Source organism: Apodemus sylvaticus, chromosome 5 (assembly GCF_947179515.1).
Source record: "Apodemus sylvaticus chromosome 5, mApoSyl1.1, whole genome shotgun sequence".
Taxonomy (NCBI): domain Eukaryota; kingdom Metazoa; phylum Chordata; class Mammalia; order Rodentia; family Muridae; genus Apodemus; species Apodemus sylvaticus.
In genome coordinates, this window is record NC_067476.1 from 103,130,671 (window position 1) to 103,142,861 (window position 12,191).

Consider the following 12,191-nt stretch of genomic DNA (forward strand, 5'->3'; position numbering starts at 1 on the left):
GCTCTTTCCAAATAAGGGCGGTTATATTTTGTGGTTAGGATTATTGTTAATGTAACTCCATGTTCAGTTAGTGGCCATACATGATTTCTTCAGATAAAGGTTCTTAATGAAAAAGAATCTATCTTCTAACCCCCTTTAAATGGTAAGATCACACTTTATCAAGTGGCCATCTGTAACTGTCAGTAGTATAAAAAAATTTACATATAATTTCTGTTTGGAATAAGACTTAGAACTGAGCTAATGCAATAAGTTAGGTCCCCAATGCAGCAAAACAGCACAGGCCAAATAAGGGATCTCTCAAGAAGCTACAAAGAGCTTCTGAGCTCTTTACAGAGAAGCTACAGCTTCGTAAGCTTCTACATAAGGTGTCTACAAAAGGGAGTAAACTTACTTAAATGTGTGAAATCATTTTTCTTTACAAATTACTTATGGTGTGTCTAATATCCCAGCAAGTAATAGGTGCTCAAAACACCAGGTAATAAAGTGACCTAAAGTTCACTTCATTTCTGCTAAACACTTCACACAGATTAATTCATTAGTGCTTTTTTTTTTTTTAAGATTACCTCATTCCATTTTTACAATCCAGAGGCATATATTATTACTTTTTAAATGAAGAGGCTCAAGTTTAGAGAAGCTAAGTATCATGAATGGAGTCATATAAATGCAAAGGACTCGAGCAAAGGTCTGAACCCTGACTGCAGATGTTATCCTACCCACTCAGGCCCTGACACATTCAAAATGTCACAGCAACAGTTTCTGCAACTGAATTTCGTTCTCTCTAAATCTGACCTAGAACTGAGAGCTGGCTCAGCAGTTAAGACCACTGGCTCTTCCAGGAGACCTGGTGTTCAGTCCTCAGCACCCACTCATCACCATCTGGGATTCCTGTTCCAGGGGACCTGACACCTTTTTCTAGCTTCCATGAACAGCAGGTCAAGAGTGTGGCACATGAACAAACATACACCTATACACATACAATAACATCTTAGGGCTAGGTGTGGTGATAACACTCCTCTTACAGCACTGAGAGGCAGAAGTGGGAGCATCTCAGATTTTGAGGCTGGCCTGGTCTATGCTGTAAGCACTAGGCTAGCCAAGGCTACATAGCAAGATCCTACTTCAACCAGAACACAGTAACTACTGTCTTAAAAAGTGACCTTAATTGGCCTTTAAAAGAAAATTGATTGTGTGCGTGCACATGTGCATGCATGGTGCATGTGTGCAATCAGAGAACAGAGGACAGTCAGTAGCCTCCTTCTACCATGTGGGTTTGGGGGACTGAACATAGCTGGAGGCTTGGCTGAAGTTCCTCGACCTGCAGAACCATCTTGATGGCTCTTACTGGCCTTTAACACCTGTACTATTCTGGACATAATTAGTTCCTTTTTCACAAGACAGAATTAAAAATTCATCTCAGCTGGCATGGTAGCACTTTCTTGTAATCTTAGCACTTACGACAGGGCTGAGAAGAATGTGAGTTGACTACATAAAGAGACCCTGCTTCAATAAATCAATAAATAAAAGAAATAAGTGGCTGATTTCATATAATTATGTCATTACAGGGGCATATAAGACTCAGAACAGTAAGGATGATATCAGTGTCTAATCATAGCCTCTGATAGTGGTTAATCATTTACACAGCTAAGCTATAATAGTTTTGTTGTATAAGAAACAAGAATTAGTGCCCTACCCATTTAACTTCCTAAAATAGAAGCGCAGACTCCAGCTGTACTGTTGTCATGAGAATAGCATCAGAAGGATTAAACAGCCCAAGGGGTCAACAATCATGTTGCTATGGGCATCTTAAGACTAAGAAAGTCTTTTTAAAGGACTTATTTAGGGTAAAACTACGTGTTTCCTACCTATATTTAAATCTCTAACAATAAGAAGGTCAGAGTATATATAAATAATATTCAAGAAGAATCTTTAAAATTTAGAGTTGGAAATTTTCTCATCACAGTGTAGGACTTTAAAACTCATTAACTTCATTGTTCTCTCCTATCTTCTGTTTCATTAAGTAAGTCAAAACCAGGTGTGGTAGCACACACTTATAATCCCGCCACCTTGGGAGATAGAGATATCTCCCAGGATAGCAAACCCAAACAAAACTTAATAATTTAAAATAAGGTTAAGCTTAAAGGCTCTTAAAGTTAGGCTTACTTTTCTTTCAAATTTCAAACCACAAGGTTGTGAGTGCAGCTTAGTTAGTAGAGTGTGCTCTTAGCTACACAGAGCTCTCTAGAGGCCCATCCTCAGGACAGGCCTCACATGTAGACATGTAACTCTATCTCAAAAAGCAAAACTGAAAACAAACCGACTTACCGACTTTGTTCTTTTCTTTCTTGTATTAACTGAACAAGTTCCTTATCAAAATAATCTTCCTCTTCCTCTTCCTTTCCATCATCTTCTCTTTCTTGGGCATCAACATTATCTTTGTGCAACTGGCCAGAAATGTGCTTTGCATATGCAGACAGACCCACTTCTGTGACCCGGCACACTCGACACTCATGACTACTGTCCCTAGGGAAAGAGGGAGATGAAGGACATTCAATGCTCCCCACTGGCATGACACACTCACCAGACTGTGAGTTTCCTCTGAAAGACTCTGTACAAAGCCGGGAACAGTGGAAGATTAGAATTAATCAAGTCAGGGCTCTTCTCACCACTTTTAATACATTTGTTTAAAAATTACTTTGGAATAAATTTTAGATCCTTTTCCAGCAATCAAGAGGTAACACACTTTAGATTAATGTTAGATTAGGAGAAATCTTCTTGAATTGCTGTATTTAAAATCTTGCCAGAGGAAACATGGTGAAAGAGGAGGCAGGGCAGGGGGCTCAGAGCAAACACAAGCTGCTCTGGGGCACACCCATGGTGCCAGCTGCACTCAGAAAACCTGGTGACAGCACATCCATTTAATCTCCAGCTCTAAAGTGTTCTTCCAGTGAAAGCTGGGGGTGGAGCAAAGAGGAGGAGGAACAGCCAATCTCAGCTTGGTAACTAAATTGAAAAGCTGGCACTCTGCCTGGAATGTGAAGATTCCGGACCCTGGCAAATGGCAGTGGTAGTTCGAGCAAATGTTCTTAGTCTGGGTGATACATGTGACACATTCTGCTTCAGCAGGCTTATAGTAAAGGGAATTGAAACCATGTCAATGTAGGAAGTTAACAGCTGTTAGGCAAATGTTTTCTCTCAAGTCTCAGAAAATTATGCAGTCCAGATACACACAAAATTGGCTTTTACCTGAACTGGTGACCACTGGCTTGCTTCTGTCTACTTTTTATTTTACTTGACACAATAGCAAATCTCCTGTTTGGTCTGTCTTTTAAAGATTTATTTATTTTTTTATTTTATTTCTATGAGTACACTATAGCTGTCTTCAGACACACCAGAAGAGGGCATCAGATTCCATTACAGTTGGTTGTGAGCCACCATGTGGTTGCTGGGAATTGAACTCAGAACCTCTGGAAGAGCAGTCAGTGCTCTTAGCCACTGAGCCATCTCTCCAGCCCCATTTGGGCAGTCTTAACAATCAAAATCTTAAATCCTCTTCAGATTATGTAGCAGATCAATAATTTGTTTTTAAGTTCTTTCAATCCTCTGATTACATCATCTGTCTGTGCAGCACTACTGAGAAGTGCAACTGTGGCTGTTCAATAATTCAAATGTAGTCCAGGAACTTGTTCTGTGGTTTATAGTAGTAATATAGCTGTGATTCCCACACCAATCCCAGTATCTGCCTATATAAACCTCCAGACACATGCCATGAAACACACCCAGTCACTTACTCCCCGTCCCCCCTTTTATCAAAACCAAGCCAAAATAAGCAGAATTGTTATGAATTAATAGAAGTCCTTGAAACTGAGCACTTCATTTACTAGAAGACAATTTCTGTTACAAATCATTTGAATGCCCATTTAAAACAAAGCAAAGCAAAACAAAACAAAACAAACAGCTTACCAAACAATTACTAAATGCCAAGCACAACACTATGTTATTTAGTTACAAACTATAAAAACTTAAAACAATGCCTGGTACATCTTAAAATACAATCAGAAAGATGACTCAGTAGTTAAGAACATTTCTATTTTCTCAGAGGACTTATGAGCACCACAGGATCTGACACCCATTTCTGACCTCTGTGGGTACTAGTTCTCACATTGCATGCATTTACTACATAAATACATTTAGCACAAATAAAACATAAATCCTGGGGAACAAAATGCAATGCAGTTGTGCAGAAAGTATAACACAATGGCAGGCAGCATCCAGCGAGTGCAGGGCATGAGGCAATAGGTTCGATCTGCAGCACTGCACTAGAAGTAGAAGCAAAAGGAGACCCAACAGTGGCTGCAGCCACTAACTAACGTAACCCTGCAGCGCTTGGGAGGTAGAGGCAGAGGCAGAGGCCAATGGATCTCTGCGAGTTCAAGGCCAGCCTGGTCCAAAGAGCAAGTGCCAGGGCTAAACAGAGAAACCCTGTCTCGAAAATAAAATAAAATAAAAATTTAAAAGCCAACACCTCCCCCAAATAAAGGAAACAGAAAGAGCATTATTAAGGGATTGACAAGCAGATCCCTGTGAGTTCAAAGTCAGCCTAGTCCATAAACCAAGTTATAGACCAGCCAGGGCCAAAAAGGGAGACCCTGTCTCAGAAAAGAAAGGGTGACAGGGGCAGGGGGAGCAGCAGAAGCAGTAGCAACTTTAGACACAAACCTATACCCAATACTGTTTCTTATTTTGGAAGAATCTCTAAAAATGGAAAAATGTAGAAATCTTACATTTTTTTTGTAACTTTGTAGCACAACGCTTTCATTTAAAATTTTTAAAATGAAGAGCTCTGACCAGGTTCCCTAAAAATATCAATGGTTTACCTCGAATTCAATGTTCTAATTTCATGTCATCCTATAACATTTTAATGCATTATTTTCTAATGCATAGAGTATCTTAAGACTGCCTTTTTTTACATGAGGGGAAGTTGTGTTTAAACATAAAGATATGTTTAAAGATTAAAGGAATGTGGAGGTAGAGGCAGGTATATCTTTGTGACTTTTAAGTCAGTCTATTCTATTCAGTGAGTTCCAGGCCAGCCAGGGCTACGTAAGGGAGACCCTGTCACAAACAGCTTATTAAGAATAAAGTTCTCTGAAACAACTAGATTGATGTTAGCTCAATCTAGCATGGGTTGGGTGCTAACTTGTAATAGCAAACATCTCAGAGCAACACAAAGTTTACCATATAAACAGTTATCTGCTCACGACAGGTTGCACCAGAAGAATCTAGAGACTATAGGACAAATACTGCACATACACTGCAGCTAAGATCCAAGCCAACCTGGTTTTGGTTGGAAATCACATTGCTTTCAATGTCTTCATCTACATTTCTACTTAACGTGTAAGACACAGAATTGGATGTGGCCATACTAGTGCCACTGGGACTTTTGTACAATGTTTAATTTTTTTTCAAAATAGATGATATAACTTTATAAAAATTTTTTTTATGTTCAAGTCATCAATACACTTCTTTTGAATCTTTCATTAATAACTGGCTTTGTACTTTGTATAAACATAATTATGAATACAATGTACTGCCTTTGTGTCACAGCTAATAAAGGCAATGATTTTCCTCAGGGTGTTGGAAGGGTCCAAATTAGCTCCATCCTATCATTACACAACTTCCCCTCTGTACAAAAGGCAGTCTTAAGATACTCTATGCATAAGCCTTTCTTTATTAAGCCTGCTCTAACAAAAACCGCAACAGCTGCTTGATAAATAAAGATTAGAGTGTTTTGATAGCATCTATCTGGAGTAACTGCTCATATCACACATCTTCCCTATGCCCATATTTGAAACCAAAGAAAATTCACCAATATGATCAAATTTGCCTTTAAAATTGAATATTAAAAACTTAAGTAACCTGGCATGGTGATACACACCTTTAATCCCAGGACCGGGAGGCAGAGGCAGGTGTATCTCTGTGAATTAAAGGCCAGCCTGGTCTACAGAGTGAATTCCAGGACAGAGAGGGCTACACAGAGAAATCATATCTCAAAAAACCAAAAGCAAAACAAACAAACAAATAAACAAAAAGCAACCACAAAAATTAATGAAATATTTTATAATTATCTACAAGATCATAACTTAAAAGTAAACTTATTATAAGCACAGTAATTAAATATGAAATCCAGAAGAAATAAATGATCATCTATTGAGGCTAAGAGGGAAATGGGGTAAAGACTGATTTGTCTCTAAGGCACAAACTAGTTATCCTTAAATTAAGGTTATATATCGTGTATGATTGAGGCTTTATGGGGTTCTTCAAAAATTATCTCATCAGCTTTTTAATGTAACTTGTTATGAGATAGCAAATTATATAAAACTTGTTATGGCTGGACATAACATGAAGAAGTCTGTATCAATATGAGCAGCTCTAAAATGGGTTAGTATGGTCAAGATGGTATTTATAGGAGAAAAAGGACCTACAGAGCAACATATAATTGGCATGAGGTACAGTTATTCAAGATGGAGCAAAGCATCTATATAGATCTAATGATGTGAATGCATATATAGTTTGAGTAAGCCAGACAAAATGATGGAAAGGTGAACAGTCTTTTCTTTTCCTCTTGAGACAGGGTTTCTCTATGTAGCCAAGTCTGTCCTGGAACTCCCTATGTAGACCAGGCAGGTCTTAACTCAGAGGTCCTCCTGCCTCTGCTTCCTGAGCTCTGGGAGTAAAGATATGTGCCTCTGTACCTGGCCCACCAGACTTATTTCCGATGATTCTATATTCATTACAACCTGAATCTTATATAAAATTTGTTATTAAAAAACTTTTAGGGGCTGGAGAGATGGCTCAGTGGGTAAGAGCACTGACTGTTCTTCCAAAGGTTATGAGTTCAAATCCCAGCATCCACATGGTGGCTCACAACCATCCATCCATAAAGAGATCTGATGCCCTCTTCTGGTGTCTGAAGACAGCTACAGTGTACTTACATATAATAAATAAATCTTAAAAAAAAAAAAAAAACTTTTAGGGGACGCTGGAAAGATAGCTCAGCAGTTAAAAGTGCTTACACTCTTACAAGGACCAATATCCATTTCGAGCTTCTCACAAGCACCTGTACCTCCAACTTTGGGGAGACTGAACATCTCTGGCCACCATAGGCACTTGCACTCTGGTACATATACCCACATGCAGACATACACACACTTGAAAATAATAAAAATAAACCTTTAAAAATAATAGTTTTATGCGGCTGGAGTAACGGCTCAGTGGTTAAGAGCACTGGCACTCCCTGAAAGCCTCCAGTCCTCCCTCCAACTCTGATGCCCAAGCTCTGGAGCCACCCACCTGCATGGCCTCAACTTCCATTCCCAGGAGTCTCCACAGATCCTGGCAGCATACCCAGTTTTCCTCCCTCCTATATGGACCCTCTGAGCAACAATCACCAGCCCATCTCCACCCACTTCTCAGTATCAACTTCCAATACATGCTCTATTCTGGACTCCCAGTCATACCTAGCAGATCTGAGAAGCATTCCCTACCAGACAACCCACCGGCACCACAATCTAAGAACCTGAGAAGGCAACAGAAACCAAGGAAGAGAATACCCACCCAATAAAGACAAGACTAGATAGCAGCACTTACTATTACAATCATCCTAAAAGCAGATCCTATACACCAGCATAAAAACACATTCACTAATAGCCAAGACAATGCATCTCCATTAGCAACCAGCAATCTTACTACGGCAGGCCGCAAATAATGCAATATAGCTGAAACACAAGACAAAGACTTCAAAATAGCTATTATGAATATGTTGAAGGTCCTTAAAGAGGTTTCGAAGTAATCCATGGAAACATAAACACTGGAATGAAATCAAGAAAACAGCTAAAGACGTGAAAGTGGAAATATAACTGATAAAGAAAACCCAAGGGCTGGAGAAAACCTAAGTGGTTAAGAGCACTGACTGCTCTGCCAGGGGTCCTGAGTTCAATTCCCAACAACCTCATGGTAGCTTGCAACCATCTATAAAGGGATCTGATGCCCTTTTCTAGTGTGTGTCTGTAGTGTACTCATATAAATAAAAAAATATATAAATCTCTTAAAAAAAAAAAAAGAAGAAGAAATTGAGCACCTTAAAATACCAGACATCATGTCTATCTATTGGGAACAAAAAGAAAACCCAAACTGAGGGAAAACTAGAAATGAAGTTGAGCAACTTCAAAACAAACTTCAGAGGCAAGCCTCAACAAGAGAATACAAGAGATGGAAGAGAGAATCTCAGGCAATGAGTAAAGGAAGAAATGGATGACTTGTAAAATTAACTTTTATTGGCCTGATGTAACAGTTGTCTTCAAGGTTTACTGCCTCCATCTGCTAACCTACTCCTACTCATGGAAGTTTCTACCTTCCATATAATCCTATATATGCTGACTGGCTGGTTCAACTGTCCTGGCTCAAACTCTTCTCTACACTCACTCATTCAATAAGGTTTTTTTTTTCCCCTTTGGTTTTTTGAGACTGGATTTCCCTGTGTAGCCCTGGTTGTCCTGATACTCACTCTGTAAACCAGGCTGGCCCCAACTCTGAAATTCGCCTGCCTCTGCCTCCCAAATGCTGGGATTAAAGGTGTGCACCTCCACTGCACGGCCAATATGGCTTTTTTCTCTTGGTCGCTCCTGAATTGTCCAGCTTAGCTTCACTAATTATGACAATATGCTCTAATCTTCTGGCTCCTTTTTATTTTCTGGCTTGTTCTGCCTTTACCTGTGTCTAGCATATTCTTTCTATATAACCTGTCTCTCTACAACTGTCCCGGTAAAACTACCTCCATCTTTGTTTTATCTCTGCATTGCTCTCTCTTAAATAGCTTCCCTTTTTTCTCTTTTTGGAGAGTTTTGGATATCCTAGTCTGTCAAATCTTTCTTTGAATTATCACCTTGTTGGCCATTCAATTACACATCACTTTTAAACATGGGTGATTCCTTATACAAACTAACTTTACCTTGTTTGGGACTAAAAGTATGTGGTCTATATTCCAACCAAAGGGATTAAAAGGTGCATGCTAAAAGCTGAGCCACATTGCAATAAGAAACAGGTTTTTTCAATAAATAACACAATCTTGGGGCTCACATGTGATCAGTGTCCTATAATTTCTTGGTCAAAGAAAATGTTAAATCAGCTGGGCAGTGGTGGTGCATGCCTGTAATCCCAGCACTCTAGGAGGCAGAGGCAGGCGGATTTCTGAGTTCTAGGCCATCCTGGACTACAGAGTGAGTTCCAAGACAGCCAGGGCTACACAGAGAAACCCTGTCTTGGAGAAACAAACAAACAAACAAGGAAAAAAAGAAAATAAAATGTTAAACCTATTAAAAAATATTCAGGCATGAAGTTTCCAGGAAATCTGGGATAGTATGAAAAGACCAAATCTACAAATAATAAGAATATGGAGCTGGGTGTGGTGGCGCATGCCTATAATCCCAGCATTCTGGGAGGCAGAGGCAGGCGGATTTCTGAGTTCAAGGCTAGCCTGGTCTACAGAATGAGTTCCAGGACAGCCAGGGCTATACAGAGAAACCCTGGGGGGGGGGGCACTAAATAAATAAATAAATAAATAAATAGGCAGATAGATGGATAGATAGATAAATAAATAAATAAAAAATATGGAAGCAGAAACCCATTTTAAAAGTATAGGAAATATTTCCACAGAAGAAAATTTGTACAACCTAAAGAAGGTGAAGCTTATCCAAGTACACAAAGCATACAGAACACCAAATAAACTGGGTCAAAAAAGTAAAGTCTCCACAACATATTATAATTAAAACACTCAATGTACAGAATGAAGAAAGCTACAAGGGAAAAAGACCAAATAACATATAAAGGCAGAACCAGAATTATTAAAATAACACCTGACTTCTCAATGGAAATAATAAAACCCAAAAGAGCCCAGACAGATGTTCTACAAATTTGTAAGAGACCACAGATACTTCCAGTTTCTGTCTCCTGCTTGGGACCATTCTCTGCCACAGCCCACCATATTCCAAGTGGCGCAGGAACATAGCTAACCACCCATCAGTGCAGAGAGGACAGTTAGCACAGGTGAGACCTGCCCAGCTGGTCAGAGGAAGCAGCCAGAAACCCTGAGGACACAAGAACCTAAGGGCAGCCTGGGACAGGTGTCTTATTTTTTCCGCCCACACCCAGAACTGATTGGGGCCACCCCAAAACAACAAGAGAGCAGGACTCGCAGGAGTACCTACATACCTGTGTACATAGAAAGAACGGGTCTCCCAGGAACACAGATACAGAAGCTTGTGTAACAGACAAGCCACGATCAGAGACAGAAACACCAGCTAACATCAGAGATAACTAGATGGCAAAAGGCAAATGCAAGAACATTACCAACAGAAACCAAGGCAACATGGCACCATCTGAACCAAGCTCTCCCACAAAAGCAAGTCCTGGATACCCCAACACACCAGAAAAGGAAGATCTAGATTTAAAAATCACATCTCATGATGCTGATAAAGAATTTCAAGAAGGACATAAATAACTCCCTTAAAGAAATACAGGAGAACATGAGTCAACAGGTAGAAGCCCTTAAAGAGGAAACACAAAAATCCCTTGAAGAATTACAGGACAACACAAACAAGTGAGAAACTGAACAAAACCATCTAGGATCTAAGAAACGGAAGTAGAAACAACAAAGAAATCACAAAGGGAGACAATTTTGGAGATAGAAACCGTGGAAAGAAATCAGGAGTCATAGATGCAAACATCAACAACAGAATACAAGAGATAGAAGAAACAATCTCAAATGCTGAAGATATCATAGAAAGTATTGACTCAACAGTCAAAGAAAATGCAAAATGCAAAAACCATGTAACCCAAAACATCCAGAAAATCCAGGACATAATGAGAAGACTAAACCTAAGAATTATAGGTATAGAAGAGAGCAAAGATCTACAACTTAAAGGGCCAGTAAATATCTTCAACAAAATTATAGAAGAAAACTTCCCTAACCTAAAGAGAGAGATGCCCATGAACATATAAAAAGCCTACAGAACTCCAAATAGACTGGACCAGAACAGAAATTCCTCCGTAACATAATAATCAAAATACCAAATGTACTAAACAAAGAAAGAATATTAAAAGCAATAAGGGAAAAAGACCAAGTAACATATAAAGGAAGACCTATAAGAATAACACCAGATTTCTCACCAGAGACCATGAAAGCAAGATGATCTTGGGCAGATTTCATACATACCCTAAGAAAACACAAATGCCAGTCCAGACTACAATATCCAGCAAAACTATAACCATAGACAGAGAAACCAAGATATTTGATGATAAAACAAAATTTACACAATATGTTTCCTTAAATCCAGCCCTATAGATGGAAAACGCCAATATAGGAGGGCAACTATACCCTAGAAAAAGCAAGATAGTAATCTTCTTTTAACATACCCAAAAGAAATTAACCACCAAACATAAAAATAACATCAAAAATAACAGGAAACGGGGCTGGAGAGATGGCTCACTGGTTAATGGCACTGACTGCTCTTCTGAAGGTCCTGAATTCAAATACTAGCAGCCACATGGTGGCTCACAACCATCCGTAATGAGATCTGACACCCTCTTCTGGAGAGTCAGAAGACAGCCACAGTGTACTTAATGTAATTAAAAATAAATCTTAAAAAAAAAAAAATAACAGGAAGCAACAATTACTATTCCTTAATATCTCTTAACATCAAAGGACTCAATTCCCCAATAAAAAGACATAGACTAACAGACTGGATACAGAAACAAGACCCAGCATTTTGCTGCACACAGGAAATGCATCTCAGTGTCAAAGACAAACACTACCTCACAGTAAAAGGCTGGAAAACCATTTTCCAAGCAAATGGTTCCAGGAAACGAGCTGGAGTAGCCATTCTAATATCAGATAAAATTGACTTTCAACCAAAAGTCATCAAAAAAGACATGGAAGAACACTTCATACTCATCAAAGGAAAATATGCCAAGAAGAACTCTCAATTCTGAACATTTATGCTCCAAATGCAAGGGCACCCTCATTTGTAAAAGAAACTTTACTAAAAAAGCTCAAAGTACACATTGCACCTCACACAATAATTGTGGGAGACTTCAATACCCCACTCTCATCAATGGACAGATCAGAGAAGCACAAA

At 39.1% G+C, this 12,191-nt stretch overlaps 1 protein-coding gene across 3 annotated transcripts in view; it reads right to left on the reverse strand.

Annotated features, from left to right (window-relative positions):
* Znf106 (zinc finger protein 106) overlaps positions 1-12,191 on the reverse strand; it is a 55,561-nt gene that overhangs the window by 26,814 nt on the left and 16,556 nt on the right. For 2 of the 3 annotated variants that reach the window (XM_052183315.1, XM_052183316.1), the window contains one exon: positions 2,323-2,520. The exons of the other annotated variant lie outside the window; for it this stretch is intronic. In XM_052183315.1, the coding sequence (XP_052039275.1) occupies positions 2,323-2,520 (198 nt within the window). The remainder of the gene's footprint in view (positions 1-2,322; positions 2,521-12,191) is intronic. 3 annotated transcript variants of the gene reach the window in all.